General features: G+C 45.3%; 1 protein-coding gene across 4 annotated transcripts; it reads left to right on the top strand.

The window, feature by feature from the left end:
• Nucleotides 1-7882: 7882 nt before the first annotated feature.
• LOC310810117 (oxysterol-binding protein-related protein 7-like) lies at nucleotides 7883-22708 on the top strand. Of its 4 annotated transcripts, none has more exons than XM_083677755.1 (23): nucleotides 7883-7973; nucleotides 10673-10870; nucleotides 11683-11898; nucleotides 12073-12222; nucleotides 12494-12547; nucleotides 12803-12916; nucleotides 13281-13457; nucleotides 13711-13849; nucleotides 14283-14401; nucleotides 14584-14673; nucleotides 14847-15009; nucleotides 15666-15799; nucleotides 16717-16809; nucleotides 17086-17266; nucleotides 17902-18188; nucleotides 18597-18734; nucleotides 18980-19043; nucleotides 19149-19227; nucleotides 19516-19660; nucleotides 19916-20066; nucleotides 20310-20436; nucleotides 20754-20876; nucleotides 21230-22708. In XM_083677755.1, exons 2-23 carry the CDS (start codon nucleotides 10808-10810, stop codon nucleotides 21336-21338), a joined length of 2916 nt encoding a protein of 971 aa, XP_083533881.1. In that variant the 5' UTR covers nucleotides 7883-7973; nucleotides 10673-10807; the 3' UTR covers nucleotides 21339-22708. The 4 variants fall into 4 exon arrangements, with proteins under 4 accessions (XP_083533881.1, XP_083533882.1, XP_083533883.1 ...); XM_083677756.1 differs by having other exon boundaries at nucleotides 17908-18188; XM_083677757.1 differs by lacking the exon at nucleotides 16717-16809.
• The last annotated feature ends 2386 nt before the right edge of the window (nucleotides 22709-25094 follow it).

Here is a 25094-nt window from a genome sequence, read left to right on the forward strand (position 1 = left end):
GGAATGAGGAGTGGTGTCTGTTTGATACCACTCCTGATTCCGTTCCGCTCATTACAATGAGCTCGTCCTCCGATGTCTACCTCCACCGGCCTCCCCTGATCTACTCGTGTCACTGGGTCACACACTCAGACGAACTGGACAAGGGGACTGAACTGGACAGAACTGGACCAGCGATGACAGAGACTGTGGTCAGTGACAGTGTCTCTGCCCTGTGGTATGACCTCTTTACGACCTCTAGCAGGGACTGAACTCAACAAAATGGCTGCCCCCCCCCCCCCGCTCTCTCTCTCTCTCTTCTCTCCACGGCTCCCATTGTATGATGGACATACTCTGGCTCGTATGTACAGTGAGGATATTACTGAACGGATCATATGGACCTTTGTTTGTATATATTCTTTACATATATTTAAAATGGTTTAAAAACGCTTAAGCAATGAGGAAGGGGCTGGGGCGGGTGTGGGGGGAGGGGCGGTTGTGGGGTGGTGAACTGAATCAATGAAAATGTCAAAGAGAGAGGGGGGAGGGGTGGTGGGGGGTGTACAGAAGATGGTGGAATTCCAAGTGGGTTGTCCAAGCAACGTGATGATGCATTTCCTTTTCTATTAGCGACATGGTAAACAGGGTGTGAATATGAATGAGCTAAGCTTAGCAGTCTTACCTGTTGGTTAACTAGCAGTCCCAGTCTTACCTGTTGGTTAACTAGCAGTCCCAGTCTTACCTGTTGGTTAACTAGCAGTCCCAGTCTTACCTGTTGGTTAACTAGCAGTCTCAGTCTTACCTGTTGGTTAACTAGCAGTCCCAGTCTATACCCTTTTGGTTAACTAGCAGTCTCAATGTATACCTGTTGGTTAACTAGCAGTCTTACCTGTTGGTTAACTAACAGTCTTAGTCTATACCTGCTGGTTAACTAGCAGTTTGTCTCACCTTTGCTTCTTAAGACAATGTCGGCGGTCAGTATTATTTGACTTTGTGCTTCGCTTGAAATAGAATTTAGGATTCAGGATCCTCAACCCAAACTAGTATGGTTTTATACACACCCACACCCACACACACACACAGGAGAGGAAGGAGAGCAGGGGAGGAGAGGAGAAAAGAGGAGAGGAGCGGGAGGAGAGCAGGGGAGAAAAGAGGAGGGGAGGACACAGTAGACTAGTGACATGCTGAGACGGTGTTTGTCTATAGCCTGTACCATGTGATGAGGACATCTCACCTGGACCTTGAACACCAGCCTGCTGCCTTCCCCTCCCTGCTGCTCATCCCTGTAGTGGATCCACCTCTACTAACCAACTCCTACACTAGCTAGCTACCCACGCCAGCTAGTTACCCACGCCAGCTAGCAATCTACACCAGCTAGCTATCCACGCCAGCTAGCTACCCACGCCAGCTAGCTATCCACACCAGCTAGCTATTGGCACATGCTTCAGCTAACTCATATGACTAACCTAGACGTTGTCTTGCTATGCATGTATGGCTTGATAGCGAGAGCTACGTAGGAGATGGCTAAAGCACGTACACGTCTGGAAACAGGCTAGCTCATCTTTGACAACTGTGTCCGGTCGTGTATGTTTTTTATGGGGGCGAGGTATGTCTCTCTCTCTCTCTCTCTCTCTCTCTCTCTCTCTCTCTCTCTCTCTCTGTGTCCTCTCCGTCGCTCAGCCGAGAGCATCCTCCTATAAGTCGCAATCATTGAGCCTGAAATGTATTCTTTTTTTTCTTTTCTTTTTTTAAAAGATTAAAGGCCTAGGAGGTGTTGTTTTCGTTTGATCGTACCAGGGGAAGTCTGGGGTCATTGTAAAGTCTTAATGTGTTGATGTGTTAAACTGAGATAGAGTGTGTTGATATGAACAGGTGAGCTCTGTGCAGTCTGACCCCAGGTGATTATGAAAGTTCTAGAAGGAAGAGAAGCGCCAATCAATGGGTCCATTTTCTATTGGCCAACGTCAAATTGAGTTGCATTATATTATACTCATGGAGCATGTTGCCAGGCAACCGGTTGTTAGTCCAATCAAAAATCTATATTGGGTAAATCAGGACGTTTAACCAGGAAGCTATATGGAACTATTTGAAGCTCATTGGCACCTGTCTCCAGTATATAATCATGTTTGAATGAGTCTGAGTTTATGGACAGGAGAGAACGCTCATTGTTATGAATATTGAGGCAGTTTCACCTCACCACCAGTAGGTGTCACTGTTGCAGTGCTATAGTAGAGGGATTACCAGGTCAACAGCCAGTCCTCAGTTTAGGAAAACTGAGTACTTCACTCAAAAATCATTTTGTAAGTATATTTCTCCCCAGTCCACCATAAGTATGGTCCTAAAATATAATTATTTTGTGCATTAAAGCCTCATAGATATCCCAATGGACATGCTTATGGACAAGCTTATATTTACTATGGAATAGTGATTTGATGATGCGCCATTGGGCACAGCCTTGCAGTGTTAGGTAACCCCTGAGGTGAGACACAACCCTGAGACGTTACGCTGAGACAGAACAACACCATCTCTGATGGGTTTGAGGAGAGAGTAGCCTATCGGTAGGCCACTACGATCCACACACCGTTTGAGGCTGGAGGAGGTAGAAATCAGAGGACGCGCTCATTGTAGTGTGTGGAATGGAATGAGGAATGGCTGGCTCCCCTGCTACACACCATAGTGATTAAGATGCATGTGACACATGGCTCTTGTCCCATAGGTTAAAGCTACTTCTGATCTACAGCATTTATATAGCTCAAGGTCTCCTATTGAGTTGCAATTCTGTCAAAACCACAGTGGACTTTTCTTTCTATGTCCCCTAATTTGATACACTTCAGCAGTGAGCTTTGGGCGGGTACAAAAGCAACAGCATTCCAATCCAAAAGCCACTTTGTGTGTGAACTGATGAACTGATGAATGACACTGAATCATTGTTACTGTGTATACAGTTACAGTATGCTTGAACCGGATGCCTCCCACAGAATGAGAATGATGATGATGATGATGATTCCCATTCTAATTCTATGATGCCTACAGTAAGGTCACATGTTGAATGTACAGCTGTGGCCGTCAGAAAGTCAACCTAAGAAATAAGCAGTGCCTCTCTAATCTCAATAATACCTCCATCTCAACTCTCTAATCTCAATAATACCTCCATTTTAACTCTTCCCAACTGTATCAGAACTACCAGCTATGCTCTTTGTCACATAGTGCTTTCCTGATGGCTAGATGCAGTATATGACCTCTCTCCCAAATGGACCTAACTCAACAAAGGGACTTACTTGCCTGTATAGTTTTCGTCCCAATACGGACCCAGTCTCCTCTCAACCCCTCCTTAACCCTCTCCTGAAGGAGCTGGACCTAGCTGACTGGCAGACACTGGACTGGAACCATCATCCACTAACTGGACTATATGAATCATGTTCACACAAACACACACGTACACGCACACACACAGACACACACACACACACACACACACACATACATACATGCACACACACACTAACATTCCATCAATGTGTGGATAACCTCGCAGATAAGTCACAACGGTCATCAGTGATCTTACGTACCATGGGATCTAACCAGCGTACTTGCTAACATGTCTACAGACAGCTGACTGCAGAAATCATTACATGCATTTACTGTGAACAGGATGTTACGAGTGTGTGCTTGTCGTAGAGAACCAACCATGTCGTAGAGAACCAACTATGACCAACACAGCTGTAACCTCAATAACCAGACCTAGGTGGGAGAGTATTTGAGAGGTTGCTTTAGCCTGCCCGCAGTGCCAGATGGGCGGGGTTTGGGACTATTCCATTGGTTCCATTGTGCCAGGCAACCTCAATCAAGCACCAATGTCTGTCTGCGGATAGCAGAACCTCAGTCCTTTAGTCTTAATGGTTGGGTGGGTGGGTGGGTGGGGGGGAGGCTTGAATTATCTAATGTGATAACACAACATTCACTATGTTTTCAGCTGTCGCGATAGCCCTGGATTCTGTAGACGGTGACTCAGTGTAAGCATCCAGTGTATATGCTGGGGAAAATGCATGATCAGACACCTGTACAGGTTATACAACACAGGAAACAGGAAACAGGAAGCAGACACACACACAGACTACAAGCCAATAGGGTGATGGGACTGCGCCGCTAAGACATTCTAGAACAGAGCATCTGTTGTTCTCTCGCTTTAATGTTCTGTTGTACATTTGCTTTTTTCTGTCATATTAGTTTGAGGGTATGAGGTTCAACATGGCAGACGAATACGGTTGAAAACTCTCTGAAAAACAAAGTTCAAGACTTGCGGTATCCACCGCTGATGCAGTATGTTAGCAGTGCACTCCTCTGATAGGAGAACGGAGTGTGGGGGGGGGTGTCCATTGCCCTCCTCTGACAGGAGAATGGGGGAGGGGGGGTCCATTCATTCCTTGTGTATTTTTTTACCCCATGCCTAGTGCTTAGCAAACACAAAGACTAAGAAGAAAAAAACACAAAAACAAACTGTTCAGTTCAAAAAGTCATCATGTTTGTCTTGTATAATTTACTGTCATTAATAAATACAGATGTGTTGAACAAGAGATGATAGCTTCTTCTGTTCACTTGTCACTGTGTGTGTGTGTGTGTGTGTGTGTGCGTGCGTGCGTGCATGCATGCGTGTGTGTGTGTCTGACAGAAGTGTGTGCGTGCGTGTTTGTTACAGTTGTGTAGATGTGTGTGTGTGTGTGTGTGTGTGACAGGTGTGTAGATGTGTGTGTCTGTGTGTGTGTGACAGGTGTGTAGATGTGTGTGTGTGTGTGTGTGACAGATGTGTAGGGGTGTGTGTGTGTGTGTGTGTTTGTGACAGATGTGTAGGTGTGTGTGTGTGTGTGTGTTTGCCCTGGGTTATTGTGCTCATAGTGATACTATGAGGAGGGAAGAACAGATGAAGGAATGAGAACAGCGTGTGATGGGGAACACTAAGGCCGCCCCCTCGCTGACTGACATGTGATGACATAGCTGTCACATCTAACATCCAGGTTATATAACACAGGAGAGGCGGCGCTTCGTCCTAGTCGAATCTGTCAACAGATGAAGGGGGGCAATCTCTTAGAAAACAAGGTTCTACCTACTGTAGGGCCGAACAGGGCTGCTGTAGGGCCGAACAGGGCTGCTGTAGGGCCGAACAGGGCTGCTGTAGGGCCGAACAGGGCTACTGTAGGGCTGAATAGGGCTGCTGTAGGGCCAAACAGGGCTACTGTAGGGCCAAACAGGGCTGCTGGGTGTGTGTGTGTGTGTGTGTGTGTGTGTGTGTGTGTGTGTGTGTGTGTGTGTGTGTGTGTGTGTGTGTGTGTTTGTCATACCACTGTTAAAAGATGATTCTGTAATATAAACCTTGTAAATGGGGGATGTGTGAGCAGCGTGTGTCCCACCCTCTCTGTTGTTTACCTATGGCAGATCAGAGCAGAGTAGTTACCCCCTGTTCCTTTGATAATGAGGAATGATGTTTACTGTAATATTGTTTTGCTTCTGCAAGCACTATCCTAACCACTCCTTAAGCAGGGCTACAGTTTAAAAAACTGCACTTTTAGGGTGATTCAATAAAAAGTTTACAGATACATTTGAAGAATTTGAATAGTTTGTTTAATAAGGTGTTCACTATGAACCCTGAACATGACTAAATGTAAATCACACAACATCAGACATGGCTACTTTAAAGCATTCTCCCCCATGATTGGTGCATAATTATCCACTGCTGATCTGCGAGTTAAAAACATCTAGTACTACCTACCTATGAAGAAATGTTTCATACTGAGTCAGTGGCACTGAAGCCAGAAACTGAACTAAATACATAGATCACTCAGTCAACATCTGTCACATTCCAGAAGGATTCCTTGGTCATTATTGAACATCTTAAGCAGTGAACACCATTCATACCCGGTCGCTTAATCACCTCAGCAACCTCTGTCAACACTCTGTCAACAATACTCGGTTTACACCAGGGGAGGCTGGGGGAAGTAGAAATCAGAGGATGCATGTGTTACAATGATATTACATCCTCTGAGTTCTACCTCCAGCAACCTCCTCTCTGAAGACACCACTGCCTCCAGGTTCGCTCATCCCTGGAGCTGTTATATAAGATCAGCATACTTGAACAGGTTTTGTTGGAGCACATTGTTTTGACAGACACAGATATAGTATATATATATTTATTTAATTTTACAGTAACTTGGCAGAGGTAGCAATACTGCAAAGCTAATAATACTGTAAAATACTGTAAATGAAAATGCATTTGTTGTTTGTACATGTGTATTTCTGTGAATGTGTGTGTTAACTGTAAGCACCTCGAACAGGTGAGGGGAGTTAGTGTGAACATCTGTAACATGCATGTGTGTTTTACAATATATTTAGATATTGTGTGTGTATGTGTTTTGCATATTTGTTATGCTTGTGTTGAGAAACTTGTCCTCCAGATTCTTCAAAAGCAGCAGAGCCAGTTCCTAAACATCGATACCAGTGTCTGAGAGAGAGAGAGAGAGAGAGAGTGTGTATGTGTGTGTGTGTGTGTGTGTGTGTGTGTGAGAGAGAGAGAGAGAGAGAGAGAGAGAGAGAGAGAGAGAGAGGACGCCCTCCATTCCTCCGAGGGATATGCCAGCTGTGGTTGGTGAAGCCAGGTCCTAAAGCTTAGAGCCAGTGGCCCAGTCAGGGCCGGTAATGGAGGTAACACACTTGACCAGTCTAACCAGACCCAGGCATCCCATTCAGTGAAGACAGAGGATCTGTTTTTTCTCTCAGTAGATTGATCCCTCATGCTCACGTAGGCCTGTGACATGGCATGGTGCACTTAGTGTGTAGTGTGTGTGTGTGTGTGTGTGTGTGTTTGTATGGGGTTAGTAGGTGAGGAGTCATTGCCTCTTTTTCACTTTTCATTTGGAAAATCACAATTCTGTACATTGCATTTAAATTAAATTAATCTAAACGACATTATAAATGCCATGGTAAATAAGAAGGATACTGTATAGAAGCGTTCACATCACAGCACAATAATATGTTTTCTGGGGTATGGGTTTATTATGCAAATTGTAAAACGACGTTGGAAACACAAACCTTATCGACAACATATTTACTGCTTGCGTACTTCTATCGTCTGCTTGCTTTGGCTGCTTCTTCTTCGTCAAGAGGGTATCATTCTCGAATCAAATGACAAAGAGTGCGGGCCATCACAACACTAATATTACAATTTTATAGGGATCTTATCCGACCACATCCCGTCGTCTTAATCCTCACGGTCGGCCTTTTGGCTCAACCATATGTCTTTACAGGCAGGTGTGAAGTGGTGAGGGCGCTGGCACTTTCGAGAGAGACACCCCACTGAATCTTGTCACTACGTTCACACATCCTTACTCCTGAGATTGGCCCGACACCCTGCTAGAATAATAGGCCAAACTGATTGAAAGCACTTAGCTCCTTTTTTTGCCCATACTGGTCGGGCCAAAAATACATGAAAACACATCCTCTTGCGATTCACTATTTATAACTCATAACAAAATAAAAAGACGACAGTGGCGTAAAAAGGGCAATATTTTGTGTATTTAAAATATTGTTAATGTTGCTATTTGAAATAAACGCATTTATGGTCACCTCAGTTCATGTGAAACAGAAGTTGGTGGTGCGCATAGATCGATGCTTCAGAGGTAAGGCGATATCGTTGTGTTTTATGTAAGACTTCAGTCAGCTTTTTGAGTGGCTGTTTCCACTACAAAATTGGCTACCTTCTATGCGGGCGCGGCCTTTATAGATATCAATGGGTTTCGTGTCTTGATAATAAATTTGCAGGTAAGTGATGGGAGGCCACACCTCTCCTGTCACCTGCGACGTCGCACCTCGACGATAGACTGACGTAATGGTGCGATATGACCAATGGGAGGACGCTGAAGAGGAGTCAAGTTCACAGAGAGATTTCAGCATTGGAGTTGTCAGTCTATTTGCGCTAGCCTCAAACACGGATTATCAAGAGTTTTCAGGTGAGATTTTCGATTTTATGTTGTCGCTGGTCGGTAGGGCTGGTGCGTAAAGTTTGGTTAAATCGTTTGGCTTTCTTTGATTAATTCGTTTGATTAACTTTTTTTTTTTCAATTTATTGCTGGTTGCAATTTGTTTATAAATTGGTTTCCATCAATGGTTTCCATATATTTCACTTTGTGGTATGTTTGTGGATCATTTGTTGTTGGATTTCGTTAGATTTTTTTTTTCTTTGCTTGATTGCTTATTCATTTGAAGTCAGAAAGTTGATCGTGTCGGATATTTCAAGTCTCATTATGTCCATGCACAAGGCCTTCTCGTTGAGCATGCTAATTACCAAATGGATGCACACATCTTTCATGTGGTGCGGTAACACAAATAGCTAAAACTTTAAGTTCGTCCTTTATACTAAACAATGTCAAATGTCATAAATGACACAAAGGTTATGAATAGAATCGAAATGTGCGTAAAGATTTGGACTTCAAGTAAATAATTTACCAAACGTGCGTAAACTGTCAACCATATTGACCTAGTTTTTCCCCCAAATAGTCCAGCGGCGGGAATTTATGGTCCAAAAGTCTTGTAATCGCCTGCAGTCAATCGACATTAGCCAATGGGTCTTTTGAGAGAGCTTTGAAGAAGGATTCTTATGTTAACAAGTGTTACCTAAAACACACATGCGCGTCTGACAAACCAGCTGCGCCTCTGAGAATTCTCTTCTTGTGATAGAATGCTGCTTGTTCTACACTAGAACTCTCTTTTTGGGTGTTAGATTTACACTCTTTCCGCTGATGAAGTCACTCTCTGCGGGTGACTCCGGAGTCTAAGCAGTCCACTCCACTATTCTGCATAACTGTATTGCCCTGTGTTTGTAACTAAAATGGAAATGGTTAGCTTTTTAAGCAGGAATGTTGAATTTGTAGCAGTACAGAACCGACTTCCTTGTCCCCATACAGGAAGGCGTACACATTTGTTAACCGAACAACAACTCTCAAATGTCTCCTTCCCAGAATGCCATTGTTTTGGAGTTTACAGTGGCCGCATGGTGCCCATAAGAATGCCATCTTTCAGCCTTGTCCGCTTTCTAATCGCCTAGGCCCATATAGCGTCTGTTGTGTGGACCAGTTTGCCTGGTGTGAAGTCCGAAGGGCCTAGGCTATTTTTATTATAATTTTTTTTTAAATATGTTTTTAGGGCATTTCTGCTTTATTGGGATAGAGACAGTAGAGATTGACAGGAAGGATGGGAGAGAGGAATGACGTAAGATAGGTCGAGGGTTGGAATCGAACCAGGAACCTTGTGATTACGTGGTAAGTGCATTAGTGTGCTATGCCACTAAGCGCCCCCAGGCCTAGGCTACTTTTATACGGGTGAAATCCTTATAAAGACAAGATCTCCCAAAACATTCCTACCACCATGGCCTTGTTTGAACGTGTGTCGTACTTCCCTCAGACTAATACTTCCTGTTCTCTATCTTCTGTCGCATACCGAGTTTGCGGAACTCTACATCTACATGTCTAGAGTGCGGTAAGCCAGTCGACACTGGAAACGTGTGTGTCTGTCCATCCCCTAGTGGCCAGGAGTCTGGGTGGCCAGGAGTCTGGGTGGTGCAGCATGTGGTTCTGGCACATTCCTCAAGGAAGAGCAGAAACCTGTCAGTTCAGCCTCCAGCGGGTCTGTCTGTGTTCTTTCTTTCTGTGTCTCGCAGTTGCAGCATATTATAGATACACACAGTGGAGGTCTCTGTCAGTACTGGTGAATTCCAAAATGGCCACCAACTCTCAGGAGATACAAGGGACTAGTGTGTCCAACTGTCACACAGGTATTACGATTAGTTTGAGTTTATGAAGCATCTTGTATGAATTTGCGTCCTCTTTGTCTCTCCATCCCCTTCCGCTCTGTTTACTGGTTCACCGACATATTCCACATTGTCATTGTATGTGTCACAGTCAAATCAGCATTCTTCATCACCCAGCCTAGGGATAACAGTGAATTGTTAGCATCACACAACCTTGAGTCATGGAGTCTGATATTGGGTCTTGATTTCGCAGGATTGTGGCTGAGTAAAATGAGCCTTCTCCTGGGCGGCAGCTTATTAGATCGTACTAGGGCACCAAGCTTGATGCAGTCTTTGAATTCTCTGTATGATGAAAGCTACCATTTGATAGAATGTTCCAGAGAACTGGTAGGAGAAGAGTGCTCCACTGCCAAAAGGTAAACTGAGTCAGGTTAGCAGACCAGGTGTAGGTGTAGACCAGGTTCTTCTGATGGTTCCCCAGGTCAGAGTGGGGGACAAACATGAACCTCATCATCACTTCGATTATACTGATGTTTCAGTCATAATCTCTAGACTGCATCATCCAGGATGTTTTGTTGTAACTAAAACAGTAGTCCCTGTTAGATATGGACCTAGCCTCGGTGAAGTGTGGTGCAAAGCATCAAGGGAATGTTGTGGCACAATGCTGAGGCACAATCCTGGGGTCCTTTCCATTCCAAATTGATACACCCCCTTCCCTTACTCCCTATCGAGTGAGCCTTACCTCCCTTCCATTCTACAGCTAGGTTTGGCTCTGTAGTGTGAACTAAGCCTGTGTGTCATAGGGGTTGATGTAGCAATACCTGAGAGCTTGTCCAGTAAGTATTGTATTGGGGTGTATGTGTGGTGAGGTAACCTACTCTCTGTCCTTCTAACCCCACCCAGTTCCTCGCCCGTCTTTGATATGCAACAGCTCTGCTTGGTAGAACCTGACAGATCACAACACAGGCGTGGCGCCACAACACTGGTGTCCCACGAGTTGGCCTGGACGGTGTTGGCCTAGATAGTGTTATACTTCTAATGGAAAAAAACCTTCTTTGTGGAATCGGAAGGAGCTCTGGATGCTGGATAGATCTTTGTTCTGTGAGTTGAGTCATACTTTTGTCATTGGGGACTGTTGCTTCAGTAGTTGGGTACAGTACATTTGGCAGTGTTTGAAAGCCAGTCAGGCTTAAGACTAACTTGCTAGTGGCTTTCACTCTGATGCTTTGCGTTTCTCTGCTTTTTCTGCCAAGGTCGCCAATATTCTTATGAAAGGTGGTGTTTTGTTAGAAAAGTCTTTAGTCTGGCTATGCATTAGAAAACAGATTACTAATGAATAGCCTATAGAATAGACAATATTTTCTCTGTAGCCTTTTTTGTGTGGCATCCTGCTGTCATGTGCCTCCAAACCCACACTTCCTCAGTTCCCTGGCCTCTTAACTACCGGTTTGTCCACCATGGGCTGTTATGAGACCAATCTAAACGTGTAGAGGCTTGGTAAGACGGAGGGACCCAGTTAAAGTGAAGGTCGTCTTTCCTCATTCCCGCCTTGCCCGACAGCAGAAAGACACGTGAAGTTTTGACTCCTTATCTTTGACTTGAATTTCAATAATGGACATTCCTCCTGCAGGTAATTTTTATCTGGGGTTTTAAAATGGAGGCTAGCAGGCAAGCCACCAAACACCCCTGGTGCCACCTGCAGCTTTGTTGTGATGTCACTATTAGGTTGTGTTCTGTCTTGTATAGTCTGTCTTTGATGTTTTGTTTGATGTGACAGTTCTGTTTTTCCACAATGTATTTGGCATGTTTAGAACCAAGGAAGTGTTTTGAAACCTGGGCTCAAACTCTCTTTGCTATGTGTTTTGTTGTGTTGATCTCTTCCCTACTGACATCTGTCCCCTTGTCTTCAACAGAGTTGTGTTCCTTGCAATGAGAGAGTGTTTCCTGAAGGCAGACTTTTAATCCTTTCCCATCCAATCGTGAAGATGGACCCTCAGGTGTGCCCGTCTTCTCTGACCAGCAGCCAATCACTGATGAGCGTTCTGAATCTGGACAAGTCCCCAGCTGGAGGGTTCAAGCCCGACCACTCACGGAATGGCAGCACGGGCTCCTCCCGCACCTCTAGACAGGTACAGCTACGTTTAGAATTAACATCGATTTTACATTCAGTTAAAATGAGTTTCATCAGCCACTGGAGCACAACCATACACGCATTCAAAATGGTTGAGGATTACTTGGTTGAGGTTGTACACGTCCACGTCTCTGTCTGTGTTTTAAACCCTCTCTCTCCTCTCCATCTGTAGAACTCCAGACACTGGGAAGTGATTGAGGACCTGCAGCAGCAGATGGACCAGGGAGTGGGGCCGGGCATGGCCATGGACCACAACACCCCAGGCATCTGCGAAGGCTACCTCATGAAGAGGAGGAAGTACCCTCTCAAAGGATGGCACAAGGTAGTAATGGGTGGACATTGTGGGGCCACAGTGCTGTCGTAATGGGGCACAGTGTCCACAGTTTCACCGTTGGGGCTTAGGTCCGCCATTGGGGCCCAGTTCGGACATTGTAGTACAGGGCTGCCATTGTGCCTCAGTTTCACCATTGGGGCACAGTGAAGAGCATAGAGCCGCCATTCTGGCACAGTTCGGGTATTTAAGCTTGGGGCTACCATCGTGGCTCAGTTTTACCCCTGTTTCTCATGTCTGACATTGCTGTTTGGTCTCCCAGAGGTACTTCATGTTGGCAAAGGGGATCCTCAAGTACTCCAAGACACAGCAAGACGTAAGTATCCACACAAAGCCCTCCCCCCTACACACCAGAGTAAGCTGGTGGAGGTACACATCCGATTTCTACCACCACCAGCCTCCCCTGATACACACACACACTATCAAGCACACAAACACAAGTAACAGGCACATGGTCTGAAATCAGTGTCAGATTTGGTGAAAGTTCCAGGTTATGGTATGATTGACTTTATGTATATATGTTAAAGTAAGGCAAGTGGTTACAATGTGCTGTGATTTCTCCACCTGTCAGATCCAACGAGGGAAGCTGCATGGATGTCTCGACGTTAGTCTGGCTGTGATGTCCATCAACAAGAAGTCCAAACGCATTGACCTGGATGCCGGAGACAACCTCTACCACATCAAGGTATGGCCGGGTCAGTTCTGCTCCCTCAGAATCCCTACAGAGTAGTGAGCTGCCTGTGTGTCATGGGAACTGCAGCTATTTATGAATGTAGAACAGGGGAGGCTAGTGGAGGTAGAAATCAGAGGATGGGCTCATTGTAATGGATGGGTGTTTGATGCCATTCCTCATTCCATGCATTACAATGAGCCCGTCCTCCGATTTCTGCCTCCACTGATGTAGATCCGATAAAGGGTTGTAGATTCCGTAAATCTTGTTTTTCTGGACTATTCCTAATGTGATTTTGATATTTGGTAAGTTGTGAAAAGCTGATCTGACAGACACCTGCACCGACATGCTATTGACCGTTTCCCTCTCCCTCCATCAGGCTAAGAGTCATGAATTGTTCTACATCTGGTTGACCAAGCTGTGTGCCCACCGCGTCTTCAAGAAGAACGAGGCCATGAGCGTGCACCATGGGGTCCTGCATGCCCTCTCCATCGGCAACACCAGTCTGCCCTCCATGGCCAGCCTGGCCCAGAGAAACAGCGCCACGCCAGGCATGGTGAGTAGAAGAAAGAGAAACTGATTTTTGCCGTTGTAGTTTTTGTGCTGTACAACTAATAAGTGGATGTGTGCATACGTGGTGTATGCTGCTACACACAGTGAAACAAATCACTGATATTCAAATGAAACATCTTGCAACCAGACACTGTCATATTCAGAATTAAACAGACTGACTGACTTTAACTGACAGTTGTCTTCTCTCTCTCTCTCTCTCTCTCTCTCTCTCCCCCCTCCCTCCTTCATGGGGCCAGTATGGCCACTATGCCAGCTCTGCGTCAATCTTCCAGGGTACAGCTGAGCCTAGGGGTCCGACAGCCACTGCCCCCGGTGCCAACAACAAGGTGTCTGCGTGGCTACAACAGACCCAGGACACGGACTCCTGCTCACAGGGTGAGGACACACACACACACACCTACATACATATGTACAGTACCAGTCAAAAGTTTGGACACACCTTGCCAAGAGTGTGCAAAGCGGTCATCAAAGCAAAAGGTTACTGCTACTTTGAAGAATCTAAAATATAAAACATGCTGGTTTGTTTAACACTTTTGTTTACTACATAATTACATATGTGTTCCTTCATAGTTTTGATGTCTTCAATATTAATCTACAATGTAGAAAATAATAAAAATAAAGAAAAACCATTGAATGAGAAGGTGTGTCCAAACTTTTGACTGGTACTATACATACATACATGCATACATACCAAGAGAGCGAGTGAGACTTATAAAGTGACTGTACAAATGAATATCCAACTCTACTCTGAGCCTACTCTCCTCTCCAAGTCTTTGATAATCATCCTCTTCGTGTGTGTTCCCTCCAGAGCTGGCTCGCTGCCAGCTGGAGCTGTCAGAGCTGGCTCAGCTGGTCCAGAGACTCCATTGGTTGGATGAAGGCATGCCAATCACTGACACTGAACTGGAGCGGCGAATCAATATGCAGGTGAGGTCCCGCCCTCATTACTCAATAATAACACAATCACACTTGATGATTAACCAATATGATTTCTTCATGTATGGTATTGGTTGTGTACCAGCTGGACTGAGAGGTTGTTTGAGTGTTTCTTTTGTGATGCTGTTGTGGTGGTGGTTCAGGCTGGTGTATTCATTGTTCTCCTCTTCTAGAATCTCACCCTTGAGAAGCCCAAAAAGAAGATGGCAGGGAAGGTGTTTGGTCACTCGCGCACCCTGTCCAGAGTGGAGGCCCTCGGCATGGTAAACGCACCACCCTCCACCCTTGCAAAACATCATACTCATCACAGATAATTTTACAAGTAATTACCATTTGAATATGAACATTACTGCACATGTTGTTATTGTCAAGTTACTGTGACTCTGCTAACGAGACAATTCTGTTGTCCACCTCTGCTGCCTCCCCCTCCCCCCAGTTTACGTCCAGCCACCTGAGCACGTCCACTGCATCGAACCTGGGCGCTGGTGCGTCCGTACAGTCCATCCCGGACTACGTGTACTCCCAGCTGTCCAACCCCCTCGCCACCTCCCCGGAGGCCAAGAAGCTGCAGCAGGACATCTGTGCCGTGTCCCACAGGCGTAAGAGGGGGGGGGAAGGGGGCATGAAGAGAGGGGCAGGTGGGGGGAGAGAAGGGGGAGAGGGGGGACACCAGGGCATCTAACACCAGCTCTCGATGTCATATCCGCCCCTAACCCCTACAGTGTTTGGTTTGAGCAACATTGGTTTGCTTCACCCCGGCTTATGGTTTAGGTGGACATTTCTCCTTGTTTTCATTCTTTGTTGGGGTGGGATTTTAGTCATGTTTGCAGATGCTCTTCTCCAGAGCGACTTACAAATACATACATTAGTCTAAAGTAAGTGAAACAACTTTACATCACAATCATCGCATCACATCAAAAGTCAGACTTTCTAGGAGAAGAAATCACAAGAGCTAGAGAAAGGAAAGACAACTATTTTACTGTGTGTGTGTGCAAAAGTTCAGGTATTATTTACCAGTGGGTATGAGGGGAGAGGTCGGAGGAGGAGCCCAGGTGTGGTTCACCTAGTGCTGTCAGACATACTGTGGCTAAGGGCTTTGGCATTCCACACAGGGCTACATGTCAGTCACAGATGGTGCTTCTAGGTCCATTAGTTTGACTAGAGATTTGGCCTAGTTGGTTGGTCTAGAGAACAGTGCTCTGGTTCAAGTTAGACTGTAAATGACGTTGTTGTCTCTCGTCTCCTCATTCCTCAGTCCACACATCTCTGAAGTCAGTCCATGATAATCTAGCCCTGGAGAGAGAGCGGGTCAGACAAGCCTGGACTGGACCGGACCTGCGCCAGTCCACCTCCCATCAGCTGGCTACGCTCTGTAGCACCCTGTCTGAGGTAGGAGACACACACACACTTTTACACAGAAAGGGGGAAATAAGCAACAGTTTAGGGAGGGTGACCTTTCTCCTGGTTTTATGCAAGTGTTTTGAAAAAAGGCTGTGAAGCTCAAAGGAGAAATGTCAAGTATTACAGTAGGGATTCAACTGAACAAGCATCAGTCTTGGACTGGAACAGCTGCTGGCCTCAACCAGATGAACAGGTAGAGAGAGAGAGGCCCAGCGAACAAAGGAACAGTCACAACCACATTCAGTCAAACAGATAGCCACTGTTTTAAAATACACAGCTGAGGTTTCCACATACCACACCCATTCTTTCTCTCCCTCCATACCTCCCTCCAACCTCTGCCTGTTGTTACACCTCTGTGAAACTAGCCAGAACAGGTCGGAGCTGTTTAGGGTTGTTTGGGGAATGTGTGGGACTGTGCACGATACAGCCCCATTGTAGGCGGGGCTGTCTCTGTCCCGGCCTATCAGGACGTGGCAACAAAAGCCTGTTTGTTGGAGACTTGTACAAACAGAGATGTTGGTAGATTTCTCTCAGTGAAAATGAAGTTGTACCTCTCTGTGGCTAGCTTCTCTTGAAACACAACTGTTTCTCTGACACGATAACAGGGTGTTTTTTTTTTTTTTTTTTTGGTTTGGACAACCCACATACTGCCTGTCTTGCACCTGCACAAAACCACTATTGTGGTTTTCTTTTATTAAAGAGCTCAATGTTATGTTAACACATGGCTTTCTGTCATTCCTTTTATGTATCATTTTCCTGCATGTTTTTAAACTAAGAATGTGACTATGGGACATTTCACATGGGGATAGAAGCCTTTTATGCTTGTTATGGGATATCTTGCTTTCTTGCTTGCTTGCTTGTATAGCATGCTAATTGTGTGGTGTGTGGTGTGTCCGTCCGTCCAGGTTGATGTGCAGTCACGTCTGACCAAAGTTCACTCCATGTCACTGTCTTCTGACTCCACGGAGGAGTCCTTCAGTACAGTACGTCAGGACCAGGTGTGTGTGTGTTACTGTGGGTTAGGAGGACCAGGTGTGTGTGTTACTGTGGGTTAGGAGGACCGTGTGTGTGCAGCTCACCATCTCTACGTTTATGTGCTATGCATGGATGCATGTCTTGTCTATTTTTCTTCCCTTTTCTTTTTTTCTTTTTTTCTTTTTAGGAAGTCTGTATCCAAGTACTTTTTCAAGTGTTACTTAATTGTATTCTGACAATCAATCCTAAATTCTCTCTCTCTCTCTCTCTCTCTCTCTCTCTCCCCCCCCTCCTCTCAGACGACCCCCTCTATCCGTCGCCAACCCCAGCGCACCCCGTCCTTAGCGGAGTCCATGGCAGAGTACTTTGACGCCAGCGAGGTGATTGTGTGTGAGACCTCATCAGAGAACGAGGCGTCAGACGAGTCCGGCCTGAGTGACATCACCACCACAAGCACCTCGGAACCTGACGAGGGCCATTGTGAGTGTCCTACTCCACATTCATCACGCGTTCACTACTTTGAACTGTCTTACCTTACTTATTATAATTATAATAATAATAATAATTATTATTATAATATATTACATTTATAAAGTGTTTTTCATTATAAGAATAATCTCAAAGTGCATAAGATACAAAAATAAATAAATGTAGATTTTTTTTTTTAAAAAGTGTGAATATAACCTTATCATAAAAGCAGGAATGGTAGTCTAGGAGGAAGGGTTGGCTGATAAAGATGCGTATTAAGGCTTTAAAAGCCCCAACAGTCAGAACAGCCCTTAGATTGTCTGGAAGAGACCTAAGGATCAGGACCTATGCACCCAATCCCTTGGTTGGAATTGAAAAATCATCATAAGAGATACAGAAATATGAAAAAAAAGTGAATGAAGAACAGTCTTATGTTGGTGGTGGACATGGTTTAAGGATGTTTAGGTAGATAGATTTACATTTATGGCATTTAGCAGACTCCTTTATCCAAAGCGACTTACAACAAATACATTTGTTTAAGTAAGTGAATCATCTATCCAACAGACATCATAAGACAAAGATATGTTGTATAGTTGAAAGTGAGGATTAGAATCTCTAAATGTCTGACGGCCTCTACCCCCTGCTAGCAACAGTCACCCAGGAGTACCGCGCCAGCATCTCCAGCGCCCCGGACATGCCCTCCTCTGTGCTGGCCACGGGCCGACGGACCACCATGCCCGCCCCGGGAGCCGACAACAGCCACATCGGCATCATGAACATCCTCTACAACAACATCGGCAAAGATCTGTCCCGGATCTCCATGCCCTCGGCCCTCAACGAGCCTGTGTGCCTGCTGCAGAGGATGAGCGAGGAGCTGGAGTACTCTGAGCTGCTAGACATCGCCAACCGCACAGAGGACCCCTTCGAGAGGATGGTGAGGTGGCCCTTAATGTGCCCGTGTAAAAAAAAAAAAAAAAAAAAAAACCTGGAGCCTATTATGATAAAATGTGGTTTGATCCCGCTTAGTTCTCTTGAATCTTGTTAAGGAACATCTGTGAGAACAACAGATTTCCTGGTGCAAATGTCTACTACCTCATGGTTTATGCTTTTTTTGCAGATGTAGTTTTTAAAGCAAATAAAACATGTAGAATGACGTGGCCTTCTATGTAGTTAGCCTCTTTAGCAGAGTTAACTAGCAGAGGTTTGTTCGATTGCGATTTGTAATATCAGTGTAGAGGAGGATGTCCCCTTGGCCTAATGGTAGACGCTTGGGTCTTTACAAGTGGGAGACCCAGGTTCGAACCTCTCCCCTCACACTACCCCCTACCTCCCTCTTGTCCAGGTGTACATAGCGGCATTCTCCATCTCGGGCTACGCCTGGGCGTCATGGCGATACCGCTACAAGCCCTTCAACCCCGTCCTGGGAGAAACGTACGAGATCAACCGGGAGGACCGAGGCTTCCGCTACGCCAGCGAGCAGGTAGCTACACTGGTCCCAGTTCACTTAGATAAGATTATAAACTGGTCCCAGTTCACTTAGGTAAGATTCTAGAATGGTGGTCCACCAGCCTCCCCTGGTTCATACAGTTGTCAAAAATGGCTCCACCAGTGGAAATAATCTTGACTGTTTGTTGACATCAGTTATTTGATTATGTAAGTGTCTTGCATACACAGGTGCTCGGCCAATATGGGCATTCTAACTGTTCCATGTCTGTCTGTTATCAGGTCAGCCATCACCCTCCCATTTCTGCCTGCCACGCTGAGTCTGACAACTTCACCTTCTGGCAAGGTACGACTGCTGTTCCTCTGTTAGCCTGTTAATCTATTGAGAGCAAACCAAATCCTTCCAGATTTGTAAGTTAACCATACATGTCTTGCTGTGCTTGTTCCACAGACCAGCGATGGAAACACAAGTTCTGGGGCAAATCAATAGAGATCCAGTCCTCTTCCCCGGTCAATGTTACTCTGCCTAAGTGAGTGTAACTCTGTTGTTGTTGTTGTTATCGTCTCCACCATGGGTGTGGGGACCACTGTTACCTGGGCCTCTTGGCCCCCTTGGAAGCATAGGGCATGGGGGGTGACTGAGCTTGTTTTAAAGGTTGTGTTGTATTCCGATGTTTTAGATATGGAGAGCACTGAGGGGAACAAGGCGTGACCTGTGTTTTAGATACAGAAGATCACTAGGTAGTTCTAAAGGTGTGGTGTTTGTGTATGGAGACTACTAGCTGGTTGTAAAAGGTGTTGTGGTGTCTGGTGTTTAGGTATGGAGACCACTATGAGTGGAACAAAGTGGTGACCTGCATCCACAACGTGCTGAGTCAGCAGAGATGGCTGGAGCACTATGGAGACGTGATCATCAAGAACAACAGCAGTGACGTCTGCACCGCCAAGATCACCTTTGTCAAGGTGAGCGTGCACATACACACACGCCCCCTTTATGGGTGTTAATTCTTTCTTTTCTTTCTTTCTTTCTCTCCCTCTCCTTACCTCTCTCCAACCACTCTGCCTGTTGGTACACCTCTGTGAAACTAGCCAGAACAGGTCGGAGCTGTTTAGGGTCATTTGTGGAATGTGTGGGACCGGAATGACCTGTATCTTAACACAACTTTTGAAGTGTATTGCAGCTTTACATATCTCTGAAACATTCATTTCTGTACCCAGTCTCGGTACTGGAGCTCAGACAACAGTAAGAACGAGGTCCAGGGGGTGGTTCTGGACCGGTCCGGAGAGGTGGTCCACAGGTTCGGGGGACTGTGGCATGAGGGCATTTTCTGTGACACCATGCCCACCCCCCAGTGCATCTGGAAACCGAGTGAGTTCTTTTAGAATAATCTACCTCTAATCTGAACTATATTACTATAGAATGTTATCTCTAATCCTGTAACACCAATGCATTCTCTAAATTAACAATTGTGGTTTGTGTATATATTACTTAATCTGCACAAAGTGATAATCTGCACTTGTTTCCTCTAATCCACTTTGAAATGTATAATCTCTCCGTGTTGATAAGCCATTTACACTAGTGCTCACACCATGTCCCCCCCCCCGCCCCCAGACACCCAACCTGACAACTACGCCCAGTTCTGGGGCTTCTCCCGCTACGCCAGAGAGCTGAACGAGTTGACTCCCGAGCTGGAGGCTGTCCTGCCCCCCACAGACACGCGCTACAGGCCTGACCAGAGGTCAGACCACCATCCAAATCCTATTAACAACTGACCCTGTTTAAGGCATTTGCTGCAGCTTTACACAGTACATCTGAATCTAACCTTTTCACCAGGTCTCACTTGTATTCAAATACTTTGATGTGCTTGATTGAGTTTGTCTAGCACATTGGATTGCAAACCTCGCCCCCATCTGGCACTCCAGACAGGCCCAAGCAAACGCTCAAACTATTTAAAGAAATTCAAATACCATTTTGACCCATGTCAGATTTGTCAATGAGACTAACCTGGATAAATGAAGATGAAATGAAACGTCTCTCTTTCATTCGCTGTCCTAGGATCCTGGAGGAAGGAGGCGTGGCAGAGGCAGATAAGAAGAAGGACGAGGTGGAGGAGAAGCAGAGGGAAAGGAGGAAGGAGATGGCCAAGACAGGAGAGGAGCACCTGCCTCGGTTCTTCAGGTAGGTCTCACAAACTCTCCCCTCCTTCCCTAATGAACTGGGCAGTAACCATCCAGTTTACAACATTTAGTGTTAGAGAGATCCCTGCTTTCTTCCACATGTAGGAAGACCCTTTACAGCACTGATAACATTTGTTTAACTCACTAACTGCCAAAGAATTCCAGAACAACCTAGAGTGCCAAGTGTTTTGTGGTATTTACCTAGCAACAATACTTCGATTGGCTACAAAATGAAGCATCATCATTTATGCATTTTTGGTGAAATAAAGTCACCCGTGGCGCATTGTTGACATTCAGCGACTTTATTCAACCTCAGCACTGAATGAGTTAACTGAACCCTTCCTCTCCTCTCAGGAAAACCTTGGATGATGCGGGGAACGAGACATGGCTATCCAATGGAACGTACTGGAAGATCCGGGATGAGCCTGGGTTTGCCAACACGGAGAACCTGGACCTGTGGTAGAACATGGAACACTGGCCTGGCCACGCCTCCCGTCACTGCGCCACGCGCCAGAGACACTTACAGCCCAATGACTACTCAACACTGATTTGTAAACTCCCTCGGTCTCCATGCAAAGGTGAATGGGGGAGGAGGAAGAGGGCGGAGGACAGGGGTAAAGGGGGAGGAGGAGGGAAAGGGCATTTCACTGCATCGATGAGCCTCTCCAGAATGTTTGCAACGGAGCAGTGATCGTGTGAACAGGGTAGATATAAGGGACAAGCGTGGATCTCACCGATCAGACTCCAATAATCCCCCACTGCTGTGCCCTTCCTCATCCCACCCCCAAAGGATTCCTCTTTCAGGAATGTGACTTTTTTTCACCATGTTCTATAAACACATGATCCGATGATTTTTAAAATGTCTTTAAACACTTTTACTTGTGCTACTTTTTAAAAGCCGATTCTGATTCTTATTTAAATCGATTTCTGTTGATTTTGAATGATCGCTCTTAACAGAGGGAATGACTATGCAAGGATTGCTCTGAGGAAAGCTGTTGGGGTTCATGGGTTGTGGTGTTTATGGGTGAACAGGGCTATCGATGTGCTCTCCTTCTTCTCAATGGGTCCTAATGTGTGTTTGTATATTTAGTTGTCATATGGTTGTCGTGGCATATTTTTCCTTCAGTGTGTTTTTGTTTTTGATGACACATTCTTGTGATTTCATCAGAAAACACCTTGTTCCCTCACCTCTGTTTTTGAGGCAACAAAGAACTGTCTAGAGCAAGCTAGTCCTTTCTGTTTTTGAGACAAAGAACTGTCTCGACCCATGCTAATGCTTTGTCAGGCTACGGGCCTTTCTCAGTTGTTCGAAACATGATACCTTGCATCCGTCTGGGTCCCTCCCTTTTAGATATTCTTCTCCAATGGTTTTTTTTTTATTATGAAGAAATGAGTGGAGGGCGGAGGAGAGGATGTGAGAAATTGAGTTTCTAACAATGGAGAAAGGGCCGGCCTCAGCATCCACCCTGGCATCCCTCTAAGAACAAAGGAATGGACTGGATGTCTTTTAACGGCCTGCTAGCATGGGTGTTGTAACAGAGTCCCTTGTCTTGTCTCCTACATGTAGCCCTCTATCCAGAGGGAGTTTACAGACGTCTTTAACGCTTTAGAAGGGTTGTCTTTTGGACCTTGCTTTCGGTTGATTACATGAAGTATTTTTTTTATGGATTGTTTCAACAGTGGATTTTGAGGGGGAAAAAATAACCATTGTTAAGTTTTATTGTAAAATAACTTTTGGGATGTAATGATTTGACCTTCAGGATGAACTGTTTTCTACTCACTTGTCTAAAATTAAAAATATTGGAAATAATAAAAATAAAAAAACAAGCCTGACTGATTGTTGTCTTTGACAGACTACAGGGTCGACCTGAATGATACTGGGCCGGCTCGAATACTCTCCCATTGTTCTCATTGTTCTTTCCAGCACTGTAACACAAGCTATAGTCTCATTCCCAGACACTTCCACCCAAATGCGTGAAAGGTCTGGTGGACCAATGCGTCAATCTTGGCCTTCATTAAGCCAATATAAATGGTGTCAAACAGATGGCACAAAGCCATTGGCTTTACTTTGCCCCCCCCCCAGTGTTTGCACACCACATGTTTCTGATTCAGCGCTACGCCTTGCAGCCGTGTGATTCACTGAAATCAAATAATAACGAATACTTTACTAATTTTGTAAATTCACTCCCACTAAGGCCAGGTTTGGGCCGTTGTTATTCCAGGCTTGTATGCACTGTGCGCGATAGTCTGGACACGAGGTTACAGCAGCTATGGTGGATGCGTAACCAGGCCTGCCCAGTGCAGCTCAGCTCAGTGCTGTAGTGTAATTAGGTTCTGTATCACAGATCTGCCTAGTAGGTCTGTAACATGGGATGACCAGGGGGCTTTACATCTTGACGGTTGAGAATGAACAATGATGGGTAGAACCGTGTAGATCCAGTCCAACCAGTTGCTTATATTTGAGGATGAAAAATAATGTGAAGATCCAACCATTATTATTTTTATTTTGAAGATTGTTACTTTATTCGCATTACAGAAAATTGAAAGATGGTTATAACCTAGAAAGGGTGAGCTAAGCCTCATAAGTCTACAAAAACAAAATATTTTTGGTCAAATAACCATAGAGTATTATAGGATGTTGAAATGCAATGTTTTGGAGGGTGAACGAAGTCGTCAAACACTAGTTGTCTGCTAGTTCTAGAATGCGCTTTCCATTCAACAGCACCAGCTCAGTCCCACAGATCTGAGTCTGGAAATGATCCACTATGTGTCTGTTAATTTGTGGGTGAATCTAGTTCAGTACTCCTGCGGTATCCATGCCCCCCCACCCCCCCGTTTGGTCTTTGGGTCATCTTGATTGCTGTGTGAATTTGAAAAATCATCTGATTTGAGAATCAGATCTTTCAGTACTCTATCCACCGTTGGTGCTGTGTTGAAGTGGTGTTAATGCTGTGTAGTGAAAATCCCTGAACGTCAACATACACAGGAGTTAATGAGCTAGTCATAGTGGACCCATTCTATCAAGGCAAACACACACCCCTAGCTTGTTAGACTGTTCATACCATCATCATCATCTTCCTCCTGTGTCATCATCATCATCATCATCATCATTCTCTCCTTCATGTGTCAGTGAGTTTTACAGAGAGCAAGAAGACGAGAGGAACACACGTGGCACAATGCATCAAGATAGGAGGAGGGTCTTCAGAACACATTATTACTAAATACTAACATTTCAAAAAGTAGAACTGAGAAACTGAAATACTAAGACTGTTAGCGACATGCCCTTAAAGAGTGAAAAGTAAAGAGTTGATCCAGTTGTTGTTGTTGTTGTTTGTTTACAAAGAGGAGTCATTAGTGCCTTCTGATTGGCCAGTGAAGCTTGGCTGTGGTTGGCTGTGGTAATAATGTCTGACGTTGTCCGGTGTGAGTGACCCGTTGTTGATAGTACACTTTAATATAAACAGTGTGAGGTAACGTGGTAACCATGTCAGAGACGATACCTGATGACACGGTGACAGCAGGGAGCAGCTCTGACTGTCGTTGCAGCGATTTGTTATGCTAACATGGTCGAATACAACTAGCTAGACTAGCCATTATAGAAGACATACCTGGGACTAGACCAGGGGAGGCTGCTGGAGGGAGACATTGGAGGACCGGCTCATTGTAATGCATGGAATGGTATCAAACGTGTGTGTTTTGTAGGCAGGCCTGCATTAGTAGTGAACAGGATCAGAAGGTTTAACTCTTAGGAGGCTGAGAGCAGTTTGATACCATTCCGGTCCTTGCATTACGATGAATCCGTCCTTAGATTTCTATCCCCGCCAGCCTCCCCTGGACTAGACAGGACTAGATCTCTACTAGGATCAATAGGGAGTAGAATCTCCATTCCTCCCCATGGATGTTGATGATCCAGTGGATCTCTTCCCCAGAGTGTTGTATTGCGGTGTGGATCCCCAGTTGGTGGTCAGTTGGATCTCCTATTGGATCTCAAATGGTAGAGTCGTTGTCACTGAGGGTTCGGCCTTTCACACACAGGACTCTGTGTTGTGTTGGGCTGTTGTAATTCCTGTTCTCTCCAGCAGGTGGAAGCAGAGTCATGAATCTGAAGCCTATTGGAGGAGTAGAATGCCTCTAAGGTCAGTTTTGTGTTTTTTTCCTCATGGTAAAGGGTAGGAGTTGGGGGCCGATCCTTGTCAGCTGACCATGGATCAGTTGGTCG

This window comes from Argentina silus, assembly GCF_951799395.1.
Source record: "Argentina silus genome assembly, chromosome: 9".
Classification (NCBI taxonomy): domain Eukaryota; kingdom Metazoa; phylum Chordata; class Actinopteri; order Argentiniformes; family Argentinidae; genus Argentina; species Argentina silus.

Excerpts from the sequence above, each read along its gene's own strand:
- LOC310810117 (XM_083677755.1), top strand. The coding sequence starts at position 10,808 with ATGGAAAAAAACCTTCTTTGTGGAATCGGAAGGAGCTCTGGATGCTGG. Across the intron at positions 19,228-19,515 it reads GTCAATGTTACTCTGCCTAA|GTATGGAGACCACTATGAGT; the intron begins GTGAGTGTAACT and ends TCTGGTGTTTAG. Across the intron at positions 19,661-19,915 it reads CCAAGATCACCTTTGTCAAG|TCTCGGTACTGGAGCTCAGA; the intron begins GTGAGCGTGCAC and ends TTCTGTACCCAG.